The sequence below is a fragment of the Malania oleifera genome, chromosome 11 (genome assembly GCF_029873635.1).
Source record: "Malania oleifera isolate guangnan ecotype guangnan chromosome 11, ASM2987363v1, whole genome shotgun sequence".
Classification (NCBI taxonomy): domain Eukaryota; kingdom Viridiplantae; phylum Streptophyta; class Magnoliopsida; order Santalales; family Ximeniaceae; genus Malania; species Malania oleifera.
In genome coordinates, this window is record NC_080427.1 from 52,755,393 (window position 1) to 52,774,876 (window position 19,484).

Below are 19,484 nucleotides of genomic sequence, written 5' to 3' on the forward strand. Positions count from 1 at the left end.
TTACAATTCAAAGTACCGAGTGATATCAAACTCTTCCTCAAATCTCGTATATGTCTTATATTACATAACGTTCTTACCGCACTATCAAACATTTTTATCTTTATATTTCCTATGATCTTGCAAGAAGCATCATTACCCATAAGAACTGATCCAGAATTCACTAACCTGTAAGTGTCGAACTACTCCTTATTCGAAGTCATGTGATAAGAACATGTCGAGTCAAGTATCCAAGAGTCCATTAGATTTTTCGACCCCGCTAAAACTGATAGAACATCACCATCACTACACGTTGAATCTCCTTCTTGAACAACATTCGCAGATTTTGAAGTGCCCTCATGTTTTTCAGAATTTCCCTTCTTCCAATTTGGACACTCCGATTTCACATGCCCCTTTTTACCGCATTTATAACACCGAATTTCTTTCTTCTTCTTGGATTGATTTTGGGATTTCTAACTTGATCCATGTTTGGATTTTCCTTTGCCTCACTCGTTATTACCCTTTACCATAAGTCATTCTCCTTCATCACATATCTTCAATCTTTGATAAAAATTTAGCAGAGCATTTGTTACCTCTTTAAGATCAAGAGTTTCTTTTCCCCACGTAAGAGTGGTCACAAGATTTTCATAGGTATGAGTCGAGGGCAAAGAGTTTAACAACATCAAAGTTTTGTCATCCTCATGAAGCTTATCATCAACTCTCATCAAAATACTAATAATTTGATTGAAGGCATTAATATGTTGATCTAAGTTTGATCCTTCAACAATTTTAAGCCAATACAAACGTTGCTTAAGAAAAAGTTTATTATTGAGAGATTTAGATATGTATCGACTCTCTAACTTTCTCCATATAACTACTGGAGAATCCTTCTCCATCACCCGATAGAGTACTTTGTCGGCCAAACACAAGCGTATTGTAGAAGCAGCCCTTGCTTGCAATTCTCCCATGTTGCTTCATCCATCCCATTTGGTTGAACACCAAGTAATGCCTTTCCCATTCCTTAAACCAAAATTTCCAATTCCATCAAATTTGACAATGTCAAATCTTGCAGAAGATGATTCTGACGCCATAACAGCAATCGCTCTAATACAAATTTGTTGTGATATGGTTGGGATAAATACTAAGCACGGTGGAATAAATACAACAAGTAAATGAAAACTCAACCAGAAAATGATAAACAATCAAGAACAATAACAAGATTTATGTGATTTGGAAAATCCTACATCCACAAAAGAAATGTCACAAGAATTTCACTAAGGAAATCTCAAAGTACACAATACACTTCTCAAAATGATCACACTCTCTCAATACATGCCCAGAATGATATATATAACAGTGTTTCGGAGGTTTCCCTCCAATTACCCAACCACCCCAACTTTCAAATTCAAAATTCAAAAAGTTGTTCGTAGCCCAGGCGCACTCATCGACAAGAACAGGGGATTCGTCGACAATCCAAAGAAGAGAACTCATTGACGAGAATAGGGAATTCGTCAACGAGCCCATTTTTGTGCTCTCGGTATCTCCAAAATTCTAAGATTTTTCTGCTCTCAGGATCTACTCGTCGACAAGCACAGGGCACTCATCAACGAGTCCCTGCCGTGCTGTCCCTTTATGTTTTTTTTCTTCCTTCTTTGTTTATGAAATCCAAAATATAAGAGTCACACCATAAACAATATTTTATTTTTACTTTTTATTTTTTTTTTAGGTAAGCCATTACTATTTTGCTAACTAGCCTCAAATTTTGTTATAGAATGTTATGCCTTGAAAGAAAAATTCAAACAACTTTTAAGATCAATTTCTCATTACCTTCCATAGAGTCTTATAAAAAGCTAAAAACTATAACTGTCAAAATTTCTCCCCTTTTTTTCTAACTAAGCCAATTATGAAAAATAATATATTTTCACAACAACACTAGCACTACAACCTTCTTTATACCAAAATCAAAGTTTGATATTTATAATAGAGTTAACTTCGAAATTATGGGAGCTCGCGAGCTTGGCATTTCCATGTATATAGACTTATAATGTAGTGGAATTACAACTACAACAAAAATTGTGAATGATGAAGTTTTAGTGAGTTTTGACCTAAAAACACTTTATATCCCATCATTTTTTACTGCAACAACCAAGATACTGATAGTGTTATTGCATCCATTATGAGGATTGAGAGTTTCTTATTTCTTTCAAAGTAGCACCCATCAAGCATCTAGCAAGGTAGCTTATGGTTTATATTGTGCTAATAGCTCTCCCAAATGCCTTTCTTTGTTTCCTTACTCTTAGACTTATGGAGATTCATTTCTCTTGAAATATTGTGCATTCCGTTATTGATAATCCAATTGATGAGTGGTCCAACATCCACAAAGTAGCCAAAGAAGGCTATAAAGTGAAGATTGAAGGTTAACTATCAAATGATTTTGTGTTCATTATATTTATAGGTGTTATTTAGTTGATTGAAATATTAAAATAGATTTGTCAAAATACTTTAATAGCACATGTTTATCATTAAATAATTTAGAACTTGAAACATATCACTGAGGCATACAATAATATTATTCAATTCAAGAATTAACTTTTTTCCCTTTAATTAAGCTCATGTTTGGGATTTGGGAACTTAAGTCTAATATTTGGATTAATTTGTATGGAACTCATGATAATCTCATTTCTTTTGATGGAGAGGGTCTTCTATTATATTTCTATATCTAGGATCCGACTTGTATTTTATTCAATGTTACTTTTTTTTTGGGGATTATTACAACTAGGATTGCATGATTAATTATGAAAATTGGGCAAAACAAAAAAAACAAAACCTGACCAACCTTTGGTCTTCTACTCTTCCAATCTTCATATCCAAAGTTGATTCCTACTTGCCTCTGGCTTTGAATCTCTGCCCTGAGACTCCTCCATGAATTCTGTCCATAGATTACTCTAAATTCTTGATCTGCTCTGGATTGGCTCAGTCTAGTCCGATCCTCTCTTAATCAAAATTTTTTTACTTTCTTCACCACTACTTCAGAATGCCTCTTAATGCGTATCTCTTAAGAGACATTGGATGTGTGTGTCTCTTGGGAGACTCTCTAAATATCTCTCTGTGTGTATATGTCTATCACTCAGATAGGCTCTCAATCGTCTTATGCGTTTATTACTTTTGCAAAAGCTTCTATTTATAGGGTTAGGGCCTCGACTAACATTAAAGACCAAATCAAACCATTTAGGAACTAGATCAATCCTTTCCCTACTGTCGATTTCCTAATTACTGGTCTGTGTTAGGACCAAAGGAACCTATGGGTGGGCTCGATACACATGGGTGAACACCAACTTGACCCAAAAGCTTAAGCCTATTGGGTCTTGGGTCCAACCATGTATATAAGCACCCATTATCCATACAATTTTTCCAATTTGGGACGAACTTACTAGTGGAATTGTCAACAATATTTCCCTCACTTGTGAGCTCCAATTGTTCCTCCTTGAACAGAATTTGTCTCCATAATGCGAGTAAACTCAATTCCCCAACAATTGCTCAAGTGGGCCTTACCAGTGGTGCCTTACGTGCTTCAGATTGCATTCCACGTGCCTCTGAACCAATCCTACCTCCCACGTCTTGACCCTATTCGGATCCATCCCAGGCCTAGATGATCTTTATTGGCCTTGGTCACACACTTGGTCCTCCAACTGTTAGCACGTCTGGAGAATTAGCTTTACGTCTCGACTTTTACGATGTCGCTCACCCAAAGTTACGAACCGTCTGCTCTGATACCACTTGTTAGGACTGAAGGAGCCCATGAGTGGGCTTGGTACACATGGGTGAACACCAACTTGACCCAAAAGCTTAAGTTTATTTGGTCTTGGGCTCAACCATGTATATAAGCACCAATCATCCATACAATTTTTTCAATGTGGGATAAACTTACAAGTGGAATTCTCAGCAGATTGCCTTTTCATACTTATGCTTTCCTATTGACAAAAAAATTTTATTATAGGCTTAAGATCATTGAAACCAAATTTCTCTTGTCAATTTCCTTCCATGTGGGTCTCAAGTAGATCAGACGATTTAGGGAGCAAACCATCCCACTTTATTATAAATCATTCAATTTTTTAGAAACAAACCTTTCAATTTTATTGCAGATCAATTAATTTTAAGAAAGAAATCATCCTATCTTTTATTGCCGATCTTCCCCTAACTTTTCTCTTTGTGCGTGTGTGTAGATGCCAGCAAGAACATCCGAATATTCCTGCATATTCTTTGTGTATTATTTTTATTTTTATTTTTTTTGGTATCACTGTAATCATAATTTTCTTGTTCTTTTTTTATTTTCCGTTGTATTCCGATTTTTTTTTGTATTTTTTTAAATTTTCTGTTATATTCAAAAATGAAATAAAAATGTGTAATTTTTGTTATATTTGGCCCCAATCAAAATGGAGTGTCTACAGGTGTTATTTAGTTTATTGAAATATTAAAATAGATTTGTAAAAATACTTTAATAGCACATGTCTATCATTAAACAATTTAGAACTTGAAACATATCATTGAGGTATACAATAATATTATTCATTTCAAGAATTTAACTTTTTCCCCTTTAATTAAGCTCATGTTTGGGATTTGGGAACTCAAGTCTAATATTTGGATCAATTTGTATGGAACTCGTGATAATCTCATTTCTTTCAATGGAGAGGGTCTTCTATTATATTTCTACATCTAGGATCCGACTTGTGTCATTGATACTAACAAATAGGAACTAACTATTAGGAACCAAACTATTATGGCAAAGAAAAGTTTGATTCGAAGAGAAAAAAAAAAAGACAAAAATAAGAACAGAAATATCATTTGATTCATCGATCCTCAAAAAAATATATATATCTTTGAATTTATTTAATTATTGTGTTTTGAATGCATCAATTTTTTTTTATACCTTTGTAGTTTCATATGTTGATAACAACAACAACAAAACCAAACCTTAAGTTCCACTAGGCGGGGTTGATTATTTTAATCATTTTCCACCAATTTATACAATCATGGGTCATTTCTTTTTGACAGATTCAGGAATATTAAATCTTTACTCACTATCTCCTCCCAAATTATTTTAAGTCTACTCCTACCGCTTCTACTGCCCCTCATAGTAACTAACTCACTCTTCCTTACTAACACACTAAGTGACCTACATTACAAGTGTCCATACCATCTGAGTCGTCCCTTCCTTATCTTATCTTCTATAAAAGCTACACCTAACTTACCGCGAATATGATATGAAAATAAATTTTATAAATGTTGTAATTGTTGCGTTGTAAATGAATATTTGAACATTAGAATTTTGAGACAACCTTTAATGTTGTTGATATCAACATGAATTTGAAACTTGTAGGTTTATTAAAATGTGGAATGCTCCAAAAATACATAAAATGTTGCCGAAATTCACATTATTGTATACATGATGTGAAAGATGAAACATCACCTCTCCATATATCCTCTCATTACAAGTTATGTTTCATCTAATAAAATCAAGCCATGAACATTTCATTTGCATAGAATCGTACTTTATTGTTGAAGTATGATATAATTGACAACAACGCATTGGACACCATCTCTTCTATGTTCTTCCAAACTTCCACTAAAAAAGCTCCAGTCTCTGCAGTTTATGTGTTCAAGTTTTTTATTTCGTAATATTGTAATAGATGAATATTTTCTATATGTTATGTTATAAGGGACTATAAATTTGCACAAAAACCTATGAATCAAGTGAAATATAATAAAATAAATGTTTTAATGTATTTTTTCATAAGAATTAGAACAATATGATGTAACATGTGGATCGTGTCGCTAGTTTAATATAATAAAAAAAATGTTTTAATGTATTTTTTCATAAGATTTAGAACAATATGATGTAACATGTGGATCGCGTCACTAGTTTAATATAATAAATAAATAAAATCATAAATTTTAATGGATCAATTTGACAAACCTGAGTTAGAAATAATTCGGACCCTTTTGTAACCTTGTGGGCCTCGTCGACAGAAAGTCAGCCCAAAACACCCCCACGGCCCAAACCCACTAAGGGGCCCTCCATGTACGTACGCGTGTAAGGCCCAACAAGCCCAAACAAATCTTCACAAAATCCAGGACAGAAGCAGCTGGCAGAGAGATATATCCCCCGAAAGCCCCCTGCCGCCACCTGTTCCTCATGCAAGCCTGCACTCTCCGTCTCCCTCCACGTGTCCTATCTTCCCTGAACCCCCCGTCGCTTTTAAAATCTTCTCCATGCAGCCTCCTCTTTCATTCCTCTCTCTCTCTCTCATCAGCACAAAAACCAGAGCATCGTCCATGGCCGAGCGCCAGGTTCAAATCCACTCGCAGCGGCCCAAAATAGGCCCATCGGCTGCCCAAGTGCTGGCCGTCGTCGCCCTCGTCCCCCTCGGCGCCGCCCTTCTCTTCCTGGCGGGCCTCACCCTCGTCGGAAGCCTTGTCGCTCTCGCCGCCGCCACCCCTCTGTTCCTGATCTTCAGCCCGGTACTGCTGCCAGCGGCCGTCGTTATTGGGCTCGCTGTGTTTTCATTTCTGGTCTCCGGAGCACTTGGGCTCACCGGGCTCTCATCCCTGTCATCCTTCTTCGATTTCGTCCGGGAGGCCCGCGCCACCTTGCCGGGCCAGCTGGACCGGGCCAAGATTCGCATGCAGGAGATGGCGGGTCAGGTGGGCCAGAAGACCCGGGAAATGAGCCAGACAGTCCAGAGTATGGCCCACGAAGCCGGTCGGACCTGAGAAGGAAGAAATGAAGCTTAACACAGAGAAGGGGAATGGGCTGAACAGGAGGGCGTATCTATGGATAGTATGCAGTTGTTTTGATGGACCGAGTCAATTTGGGTTGTGGCCCAAACTTTTTAGAAATAAAGAAAAGGGGGCTGTTGTGATTTGGTGTGTCCCTATATATTTACGGGATTTGGTAGAGTAATTAATGCAAGGGAAAGTAGATGATGAAGAAGCTAGGGCAGGCATGTCATCAATATATAAGAATAGGGTGGTATGGTTTGTAATTCCTATGAGGAGTAATAATGGAATAGAATTGTTTTGCAATGTAATTTAATAAGAGTTTTAGTTTTCTTTAATATTTAATATTCTTCAGCGACTTCTATAATGGAGTAAAACATAAAATATTTTTTTATAAAAATTTCTGTGCATGATAACTTAAACTTTGTATTATTATTTTTATTTTGTGACAATAATTTTTGCTAGTAGTAATATTATTTTTTATTTTTATATATTACTATCCTTAAAATAATAATAACAATTTTTTTCCTTTTTTTTTTTGTTGATAATTATTTCATAGTAATAAATATTATTACCATTGTAATTTTTAAGATTGCAAAGTGATCAAGAATGCAGAGAGATGAGTGAATGCTGCTCATTTTTCTTATATTTTTCTTATTCTACTTGTTGTACCCAAGAGGGAATATATATAGACACAACAGAATAACACACGCTGAATAACAAATAATCACAACTGGATTTTAACAATAACAGAGTAGCAAATTCTTGATGCAGAAGTGCAGTATGGGCTGATGGTTGACATGAACCAGAAGATAACAGAATTTTAACTGTATTTTTACATGCTTACCCATCTTGAACAAAATATTGCTGAAAGCCAATTGACAATCTGTTTTGACATATAGACAATTCACCTTTGTTGTCACAAAATAGCAAGGCAACCTGTGAATTTACTGAATAATTGCAGCATCCAAACTAAACTAATTATGATGTGGCAATACCCATAGCCATGTATTCTGATTCTTTAGTGGAGCCAGAAATACACAAATTCATGTTACTGAGCGTCTAGCTGAAAAACTTTCAGATGTATTAAAGAAGAACTATAGTAGAACAACCCTTGTGAGGTGCAAGACACTTACAGCAGCATCAAGATGTAGTTTTCTAGGTTCAGTCAAGAATTGGCTGAGAACTCTTACCGAGTAAGAGATATAAAACCTTGTAACTGTGAAATAAAGTAATCGACCAATTAATCTCCTATAATGTGTAACATCGGCCAATAAATCACCTTCATATCAAGAGAGTTTTAAATGATGATCCTCAAGGAAAGTTTGTGCTAACGTTCCTTGGAAAGTTTGTTGGCTTAGCTGCTAACATTCCAGCATCTTCTAACAAATCAAGTGCATATTTTCGTTGGCACACCAAAATACCTTGCTTTGCTCGAGAGATCTCCAACCCAAGGAAATATTTTAAAGGTCCTAAGTCCTTTGATTTGAACTGAGTATTTAAGAATGTTGCAAATTTTGGAATTGGTGATGCATCATTGGAAACAAGCACAATGTCATCCACATAAACCAATAGAGCAATAAAAATTGTACCAGCCTTCTTGATGAACAGAGATTTATCTGCTTTCAGACTGAATATTAAATCCATTAGAAATCAAAGTATTGGAGAGCTTAAAGAACCATTGCCTCAAAGCATGTTTTAATCCATAAAGAGATTTATTTAAATGCAAAACTTGTGATTGTGATGAAGTATGATAACCTGGAGGAATAGTCATATATACTTCTTCTTCAAGGTCTCCATGCAAAAATGCGTTATTTACATCCAGTTGATGTAAGTATCAGTTATGAATAGCTACCAAGGCTAATATTGATCTCACTGTGTTCATCTTCACAACAGGTGAAAAAGTCTCTTGATAGTCAATCCCCTCACATTGCGTATAACGCTTTGTGACCAGACAAGCCTTATATCGCTCAATGCTTCCATCAGCCTTGTGCTTCACTTTATAAACCCACTTGCATCCTATGGGAGTCTTTCCTGCCAGTAGGTTAGTGAGAGTCTAGGTCTTATTTTCCTCAAGTGCCCTAATTTCGACATCCATGGCATCACACCAATGTGCGACTTTAGAAGCTTCATAAAAACTAAGAGGCACATGATGCATGGATAATGCTAGTGTAAAGCATTTGTGAGATGGAGACAAACGATGATAAGATAGAATTGATGATAAAGGATACAATGTACCTGATGAGCAAGATTCATCCTTAAAGTGGTCTGCAGCATAACAATGAAAGTCCTTTAAATAACTAGCATGTTTCCTATTTCTGGTAGACCTTCATGGAATGAAAGGTATGTCGACAAGTGGTAGTGAGTGGTCTGCAGGATTGGAAGGGGTGTGTCTACTGAGGGTGACTCATTGTGATATGTGTCTGGCTCTGTAGAAACTGAAATAGGAATTGCATCTGTGGTAGGAAAAATCGAAGATGAAGTAATAGAATCTGCAAGAAGACGACTTGATTGTGCTTGTGGATGATTCTGTGAGGTTTGACATTAAATATGTCATCATGACATTCATACTTAGGTACATGATTAGGGGTTATTGGAGTAAGAGTTGTGTCGGTGTGAGGATGTTTATTTGATGCAAAGGAAAAGATGGTTTCATGAAAAATCACATTACGAGATACAAAAATTATCTTCGAATGCAAGTCATACAATTTATAACCCTTAATGCCATGAGGATAGCCAATAAAAATGCATGACTTTGCTCAAGAATCAAATTTTGATATGTTTTGACTAAGTGTTGATGCATAACAAAGATAGCCAAGAATACGTAATTGATCATAAAAGGGTGGCTTTCCAAATAACATTTCATACGGTGACTTGCCTTTTAAAACTGAAGATGGTGTTCTATTAATCAAATATGTGGTTGTAAGGATACAATCCCCCCAAAATTTTAAGGGTAAAGAAGCTTGAAACATTAAGGCTCAAGCTACATTTAATAGGTTTTGGTGTTTTTGCTCAACGACAACATTTTGCTGAGGTGTTTCCACACAACTCAAATGATGGATAATTCCTTTTGATTAGAAAAAATCCTTCATATTAAATTCAAGACCATTATCTGACCTTAATACTTTGATTTTGGTCTCAAACTGAGTGGAAACTAATTGAACAAAATACTATAGAATGGACCAAGTCTGAGATTTTTGTGCCATAAGGAATGTCCATGTATTTTGAGTAATCATCTACAATAGTCAAAAAAATATCGAGAACCATCCATTGCACATGTAGAAAAAGGACCCCAAATATCACAGTGTATCATTTCAAAAGGTTTTGTTGTGTGGATCGAACTTGGTTTGAATAATAACTTGTGTTGTTTTGCTAATGGGCATATGTGAGAAGTATGAAGACTGCCTTTATTTATGCTTGGAATGTCATTATGTAACAAAGATAGTTTTGAACTAGAAAGGTGTCCCAAACGACAATGCCAAAGATCTTTTTCAGACAAAGCAAATTTCATACAATGAACTGAATATGGTAAAAAAGAAGTAGCTATAGCATATTCTGATTCTGGAAGGTCCTGAAATCCAGGTGACATCAAGTAATAAAGTCCTTTAGTTACTTTGCCCACTCCAATTATCTTCTTGCTCACAAGTTCCTATATATAGCAATGTGAATAAGTAAAATACAGCCATAAGTGTGAGTTGGAAGTCAATTTGCTGACTAAAAGAAGATTGAAGTTAAATGCAGGGACACACAACACATCAGTTAAGCATAAATCATTAGAAAGCTTGATAGTACCAATATGAGTAAACTCAACCTTCTATCCATTCGGCAGTTGAACACTAGACGTAATACAAGAGTAGGCATGAAACATAGATTTTTTTTAGATTTATTCAATATTAAAAAATGTTTTAATATATTTTTTCATAAGATTTATTCAATATTAGAACAATATGATGTAACATGTGGATCACGCTGCTAGTTTAATATAATAACTAAATAAAATCATAAATTTTAATGGATCGATTTGACAAACCTGAGTTAGAAATAATTCGGATCCTTTTGTAACCTTGTGGGCCTCGTCCACAGAAATTCAGCCCAAAACACCCCCACGGCCCAAACCCACTAACGGGCCCTCCATGTACGTACGCGTGTAAGGCCCAATAAACCCAAACAAATCTTCATAAAATCCAGGACAGAAACAGCTGGTAGAGAGATATCTCCCCGAACAACCCTTGCAGCCATGTACGTACGAGAGTAGGCATGAAACATAGATGTCAAATGTATAATGTGATCAGTAGCCCTTGTATCAATTATCCAAGGGCTAATTTTATCGGATTGAAAAACACAAAAGACACTAGGCAATGACCTAATACCTGACATGGCATATGTGGTGATGTTATCTACAGCAAAGGGAGATGACAAAGATGAAGACTTAGGAGCCTTGAGGAGACTCAAAAGTTGCTCAGCTTTAGAGTAAAAGTGTAACGACCTCAAAATTCTATCATTTTTTTTCTTTTTATATATATACAGTAAACATTCCTACGCAGTGGAAACATATATCATGAAACCATTCATACATAAACTGTACAATACCAGATTTTAGAATATACAGACCATACAAAAATGCCACTCCAGTATCATCTATTCCAAAAACATACACAATTTTGCCAAAAACTCACCCTATAACCAGGGTGACCAAACACTCTCTCTATCCGCGAGCCTGATCTGCTCGCCTATCTGGCTCACCTGAAAAATGTTAGAATAAAGGGGTGAGTTGACGCTCAGTAAGTGGAAATATGCTATCACTAGTGTGTGGCAACTAAGTATGCTTTTAAAATAATAACTGTTTTGTAATGCAATAAACAATCTGTAAATCATATCTTTCAAACATATCTTTCCTTCTCAATTTAAAGTACACTGTATCATCTATATTTTTCTACTTTTCATACTGATAATATCATACTATACTGTAAAACTGTAAATATATAAATATCTGTACTTTATCCCTGGGACTCTGTACGTCATAATTTGACCCCTCATGACAGGGTTGTGCGACCCGTAGGCGGAACTCTATCTGGTCGGTCCTCTAGATAGGTCATCATACTCTACACTACCTCAACCCGACCAAACTGCATCCCCTCCTAAGATCGGGACTGACTACTACCTCGTCAAATCGGCTCCCTCAACCCAGTGTACTGGGGAGCTGCATACTCTCCGAGCACGACTGACGGTATCCACATACTATCCTGAGCTATGTGGTTGCACTCTATGTGTATCTAACAACAGTACCGTGCTCTGTAATCTGTATCGGTCTGTGTAACTTTCCTCAGGGATCTGATACTATATACATATATACACATATATACTCTTTTACTGTTTTCATCGTGTTCCCCAAATTATCATAACTCTGTCTTTCTGTATTGTAAACACTATATCTGTAGCATCTTGATGGTACCTCTGTATATCTATCTGTGCATTCTGTATATATATACTCTATCTGTGTTCTGTATGTTATGGTAATAGGAAAAACATTGCAGGTTATAACACTGTATATATGTATATACCATTCTGTAATAAAATGTAATATAAAATATTGATCTGAGCATCTGTATACATGTATTTGAATATATGTATATAACAGTTTCATGAACTATTCATATAAAACTGTATATGCATGTACATTTCTCTGCAAATATAAATCTATCTCTGTATCATATCATATGCTAGAAAACCATATCAAATGTATATACTATCTATATCTTTGTATTTAGTATAGTATGATGTTTCATAACAATTGTATAAGTTCATTCTTCACATGAAAAGTCTACTTAGGCCACACAAATATTTATGCTCATTTTTTTTAAAAACAGTATAATAAACTGACATAAAAATATATTTATGAAATCTCTATTAACTCTATTAAAACTCCTAGCATAGCATATTTCCCTTACCTCAACTTTGAAAAGTCCCTATAAAAATCTGGCTCTATACCCGCAGGATTCCTAGATCAACCTCCTGAAAACACAATATCCCAGAACAAAATATTATTATTTTTCCGCCTATGTCATTTCTTATAACTACCATAAAGCCAAAAACTCAATAAAAGACCTTACCCAGAATTTGGGATGAAATCCAACTTCGTTTTCTCGACGATCCGCTCCGGCAAACTTGTAGGGAATTTCACCAGGAGCGTCGTGGTAGCCTCGGATCGTCGATCCGGCAACTAGTAGGGCCGGAAATGAAGAGAGAAGTGAGAGAAAGTTGTAGGGAGAGAGAGAGAGACTTTTTTAAAATGAAATGAATCCCGGATTCCGTTTATATATATAATAGACCCTATATTCGTCGACGAGTCCTACACAAATTTCATCGACGAGACCCTGTATTCGTCGACGAAATTCAAGCTACCTCAGGACCACTCTCGGTATTTTCTCGTCGACGAAGCCCTGTGTTCGTCGACGAAATTCTTAAAGCCTTCGTCGACGAAACCCTGTGTTCGTTGACGAAGCTTGGAAGCTTCCTTCTATTTTTGCTTTCATCTATCTCTCTCTCTCTTAATATTTAAATATTATTATTTTTTGGGTTGTTACAAAAAGGATAAGAATTTGCTGCACTAATTGAATCCTTATCAGCAATGACTTGATGAGCAGAAGCAGTTGTGTGATTCTCATAACCACAATGAGAACATGGTCCCTTCAACTTGTTATTTTTCTGATATCTTTGCTGATGTGCATTTGAAGAGTAAGTCTTAATTACTCAACATAGCTGAAATTCAATGGAAGGCACATGCCCTGCAACAACTTGTTGATGCTCTTCTTAAACAATTAGTGCATACACCTTGCTGATTGAAGGCAGAGGATCACTTAACAATATTTGTCCACAAATTTGTGAACATGTATCATTTAACCCCATGAGAAATTACAGCACATAATCCTCATGAGATGATTTGCCACATGCACATGCTCGACCACAAACACATTTCTTTGTTGCTATATAACTGGACAATTCATCCCAAAAAACTTTGAGCCTAGTGAAATAGCATGCCACAGTTAGATTGTTCTGCATCAAGTTGGAGATATCCTTCTTTAGTTGATAGAGACGTGGTCCATTTGACTATTGAAATCAAACAGTAAGATCATCCCAAAAATCTTTTGCTAATTCATGGTAAAGAACACTTGACACAATTTTTCTGGAAACAACATTCATGAGCCATGAAAGAATCATTGTATTACATTTTGACCAAGCTGCAGACAAAGGATCTTCATCCTTAGGCTTAGTTATCGTACCATTTAGAAAACCATTTTTTTTTTTTTTTTGGCTGATAAAGCCAATATTATGCCACGCCTCCAACTAGGATAATCATTAGGACCAATCAATTGCTGAGAAACTAGAAGTGAACCAAGATTTTCACCATGATCCATAAAATAAGGATTAGATTAATCAATTTCAGAGGATGAAGTAGAGAAAGACACGATGAAAGGGTAACACAAGAAAGAAAGAAAATTGATAAGCTAAATGTGTTTTTTTCAAGAAAGAAAACACAAGATTTCACGATTTGCAGTCTGCTTGCCCTGATACCATTTTACGATTGCAGAAAGATTGCCGAGTGATATCAAGCTATTGAATGCAGATAGATGAGTGAAGGTTGCTCATTTTTCTTATTTTTCTTGTTGTACCGAAAAGGGATATATATATATATATATATATACATACAACAGAATAACAGACTACTTATAACGAAATAACAAATAACTGAGTAACTGAATGAAAATAACAAAAAAATCACAACTAAATTTTACCAATAACAGAGTAGCAAATTGTTGGTACAAAAGTGCAGTGGCAGATAGTATGGGCTCATGGTTGACATATTGCTAAGGAGAGACCAAAAGATAACATAATTCTAACTATATTTTTACAGTAATTATTATTATTTAAATTATTTTTGTAATAATCATTGTCTTTGAAATAATAATAATAATTTTTTTAATTATTATTATTTTTATAATAATAAATATTATTATCATTGTAATTATTATTAGTTATTATTATTTTTAAAATAATTATTGTCCTTGTTATTGTTGTTTTTATTATTTTTTGAATATTTTTATAGTAGTAATTATTATTTTTGGATTTTTATTATTAATATTGTCCTTTTTTATTATTTTTGTAACGATAAATATTATTGTTATTCAAATTATTATTAGTTGTTATTATTTTTTATTATAATACTAATAATAATTATTATTATTTTTAGTATTTGTTAAGTGATGAAGAACAGGGATCAAGGAAGATACTGGAAAATGCAAGTCAATAGGGACATAAAGCTCACACACTCCTGACGAATTCCATGGAAAATGAAGAGGAAAAGAAGAAAACATTTTGATTTTAGTTGTATTTCATTTAATTTTTATATTTTTGGTATGTAATAATGCATGCATCTGCATGATATGTTTGGAACCTTAGAACGACCTTAGGCTGACCATAGAGGGCCCAACCATAGCACCAAAAATCTTTTCTAAAAGGTTAAAATTAAACAAGGATTTTTGGAATATCTTTAGGGTCAAAGAGAGGCATAACCTTGATTCTTCAAGGGTGGCATTATAAATGCCTCGATCGACCGAATAGGGCTGAAGTCAAAATGTTGACTATGCCTTGGGCGACCGAATGTCTTTGAATGTATCTTTCCCGGTCGACCGAAAATGCAAGCCAGCAGGGACATAAAGCTCACACACTCCTAGCGAATTCCATGGAAAATGAAGAGTAAAAGAAGAAAACATTTTGATTTTAGTTGTATTTCATTTAATTTTTTATATTTTTGGTCTGTAATAATGCATGCATCTGTATGATACGTTTGAAAGCTTAGAACGACCTTAGGTTGACCATAAGGGACCCAACCATAGCACCAAAAATCTTTTCTAACAGGTTCAAATTAAACAAGGATTTTTGGAATATATTTAGCATCAAAGAGAGGCATAACCTTGATTCTTCAAGGGGCTCGGTCGACTGACCCCTTGGAATTATAAATGTCTCGATCGATTGAACAGGGCTGAAGTCAAAATGTTGACTATGCCTCGGGCGACTGAATGTCTTTGAACGTATCTTCCTCGATCGACCGAACATTAATTTCAGGTTTTTCCACCTAACTCAGTCGACCGAATTGATAGTTCAAAATAGGCCGGTCGAAGGTTCGACAGACCAAACCACTCATCGGGCGACCGAAATCACGTAGCTTTGGAAAATCGTCTGGCTCAGCTGACTAAGTATGTTCATGCTCAACAGAACCTGAAAAGTAGCTTCAAATTTGTGTGAGTGCTCGGGCGACCGAACCTATCCACCGGTTGACCGAACATCTTGGGTTGGCGCATTTTTATCCTGGTAATTAGGGGGTATTTCACAATTAAACATGGTTTAACCTTTTCCAAAATTCCTTCTATGTCCCCAACAGTCATAATTTGTTGAAAAACTATATATACCCCTTCATTTTCTTTGATTAGCCATTATTTTCTCTTAAATTTATTTTGGATTTTCCTAATCAAAGTTCCCCAAACCTATTTTTATTGCAAAAATATTTTCTTTGGGACAAATATTTTCGTACTCTCTAAGCACTCTTTGATTCTTTCTTTGAAAACATTTTTAAGAGAGTATTTTATCTGGACATACATTTGCATATCAAAGTGCATTTACTCTCACTTGAACTCACATTTTTAGAAAATCATTTTGAGAGTAATCTTTGAGTTTCTCCTGTTTATTTGGTTGATAAATGTTTTTGGAGAAATATTTCATTAGGGTTTAAATCTTTGAAATGCTTTATCATATACATCATTATACAAAGATTGAAAATATCTATTTTGAAAAACACCCTTACTCCACTAAGTATCATTTTATATCATTGGAGTGTGAATTTTAGAGCTTTAATATTGTACATCCCAACTTATTGTTTGAAGCATGTAATATGTACAAAAATGTTTTTAATGTATCGGTTGGGTTGAGCCTGTTAATTGAGTTGGAGAGTCTCAGCCCTGTAAGTGAGACCGATTGGGTTCTGCTCGAAATTGAACTGGGGTATCTCCGCCCCGTAAGGGAGACCAGTTGGGCTTAACCTAGTAATTGAGATGGGGTTTACTTCGCTCCGTAAGGAGAGGTTGAAATGACTTCTGCTCCGCCCATTTAAGTGAGCAGGGATAGTGGAATCCTCGGAGGTATGCCCAAGGCAGGGACGTAGACTGGTTTGGCTAAACCTCAATAACAAATCTGTGTCACTCTCTTTCTCTATCTCATTTAAATTTCCGCACTTAAATTTCCATATGTGTATGCTTGTTTATTCACTGTTACAATTATTTGCATGCACACATTTAAATTAAATAAGATATACTGCACACGTGTATGTCTGCACTCAGTTTAATTATTTTACATACACTTGTGTATTATGAAAATGGGATATGATATGTGGTGAATCGGTGTAAAAGTTTAATCTAACCAAAAAAATTTTAAAACCCAATTCACCACCCCCCCCCCCTCTTGGGATCACACCATTTTGAACATCTTCACATTTAAACATGAAAATGTAAATTTTATATATATATTTAAATATTTTCTTAGTTCCAAATAGATCTTAAGTGTATGAGATATACAATTGGAAGGGTTTTAGATTTGCAATAGGAAGGGTTTTATCAATTGAGATTGCAATTATAGTTAACAATTGAGATTGGAATTATAGTCCAAGCTAGGTCAATAACGTAGATCCACCCTTTATTTTGGCCTTTTCCTGAAGGACCCATCAATATTGACTTTCATCATACCATGTGTGCTTTATGCTCCATATTTTCAAAGGTTTCTAAAGAGATAATGTTAGAAATTAGGGTTTGTAAAGGAGTTTTTTGTTTTTATTTTTGTAGGCTTGGATGAAGAGAGATGGAGGTGGTGTAAAATAGATGAAAAAAACGATAAATTTCAAAACAAGGGGAAACAAAGTTGGATTGAAAACTCTACTACTTCATTGATAAGGAAATAGTCATTATATAGGCTAAAAACAAACAGTTACAAGCACAAAAATAGGCACCACTAACATCATGCTACCACTAACTCCTACAAATTAGGAAGAAAATAAAACACATTTGCTACTATTAATTTATTCAACAAACCCTCCCTTAAACTGATGTTCCATACATGACATCTATTTAATAAGACTTAAACTTTAAAGCGTCATCCCTCAGATAAAGTCTTTTGAACTGCAAACACCAAGTAACTTCCTGAGCTTCTGAAATTCTAGAAATTTGAGAGGCTTTGTTAGAATATATGCAATCTGGTATTCCCTTCTGCAATAAACCAAATTAATAACTTCATTATTTGTGAGATCTCTCAAGAAATGATACTTCACATCTATATGCTTGCTTCGACCATGTAGAACAGGATTCTTTGAGAGCTTTTATTGCTAAACTGTTGTCACAGTAAATGACAGTAAGCCCATCTTCTTTGAACTGCAACTCTTTAAGAATCTTCTTCACCCAAATAGCTTGACAAGCACAAGCTGTTGCTGCAACAAATTTAGCTTCAATGGTTGACAATGTGACGATTGGTTGCTTCTTTGATGACCATGAAACAGCTCATGTTCTCAACAAGAAAACATACCCAAATGTGCTTTTACGATCATTGGAATCTCTAGCATAATCACTATATGTAAAACCAAACAAATCTGACTTTTCTCCATTTTTGAAGAACAACCCAAACTCCTTAGTACCTTGCAAGTACCTAAGAATTCTTTTTTGCAGCCAAAAGATGAATCTTTGTTGGACACTCCATGTATCTACTAATGACACTTACAGCATGCATTATATCAGGCCTTGTTGCAGTCAAATACATTAAGCTCCCCAAAATGTGCTTGTAAAGAGTACTATTAATCTTCTTTCCTCCATCATCTTTGTTTAGCTTCAAACCAAACTCAGATGGTGTGTTCACATAATTACAATCTTTCATCTGAAACCTGTCCAAGATTTCTCCCACATATTTCTTTTGAGAAATAAGAATGTCGATAGAAGACTGCAACATTTCTATGCCAAGAAAGTAATGCATCATGCCAAGATCAGACATTTCAAATTCAGCCATCATGGATTTCTTAAAGCTTCCAAACATCGTTGTATTACTTCCAATATAGATTAGACCATCTACATATAAGCCAACAATGAGCATTTTCCCTCCATCCTCAACTTTTATGAAAAGTGTATGTTCATAAGGACATTTTTGAAATCCTTCCTTTAAAAAATAAGTTTCTATACGATTATACCAAGCTCATGGGGCTTGTTTTAATCCATATAGAGCCTTCTTTAGTCTATACACTTTATGCTCATTTCTAGATTTTACATAACCAGGAGGTTGATCAATAAATACTAGTTCCTTCGAATCTCCATGGAGGAACGCCGACTTCACATCCAGCTGAAAGATAGGCCATGAGTTCCGAGCTGCTAATGCAATCACCAATCTGATTGTGTCATGCCTTGCAACTGGAGCAAAGACTTCTTTATAATCAACACTGCACTCTTGCTTATAGCCCTTGGCCACCAAGCCTGCCTTGTACTTGTCTATTTCACCATTCTCCTTCTACTTTGTCTTGTAAACCCACTTTGCGCCAATTGTTTTGTGCCCTTCTAGAAGATCAAATAACTGTCAAGTGTCATTCTTTTCGATGGCTACAATTTCAGCATACATAGCCTTCCGCTATTTTGATTCTTTGACAACACTTT

The 19,484-nt window shown here is 35.3% G+C and overlaps 2 protein-coding genes across 2 annotated transcripts; one reads left to right on the top strand and one right to left on the bottom strand.

Annotated features, from left to right (window-relative positions):
- The first annotated feature begins 6,246 nt into the window (after positions 1 to 6,246).
- Positions 6,247 to 7,093, top strand: LOC131143515 (oleosin H2-like). The gene has a single exon (XM_058091874.1). It carries the CDS (start codon positions 6,247 to 6,249, stop codon positions 6,745 to 6,747), a length of 501 nt encoding a protein of 166 aa, XP_057947857.1. The 3' UTR covers positions 6,748 to 7,093.
- A 10,996-nt stretch (positions 7,094 to 18,089) lies between these two features.
- On the bottom strand, positions 18,090 to 18,876 carry LOC131167532 (uncharacterized mitochondrial protein AtMg00810-like). The gene is made up of 2 exons (XM_058126333.1): positions 18,568 to 18,876; positions 18,090 to 18,329 (listed from the first exon to the last, which is right to left on the bottom strand). Exons 1-2 carry the CDS (start codon positions 18,874 to 18,876, stop codon positions 18,090 to 18,092), a joined length of 549 nt encoding a protein of 182 aa, XP_057982316.1.
- Between the last annotated feature and the right edge of the window lie 608 nt (positions 18,877 to 19,484).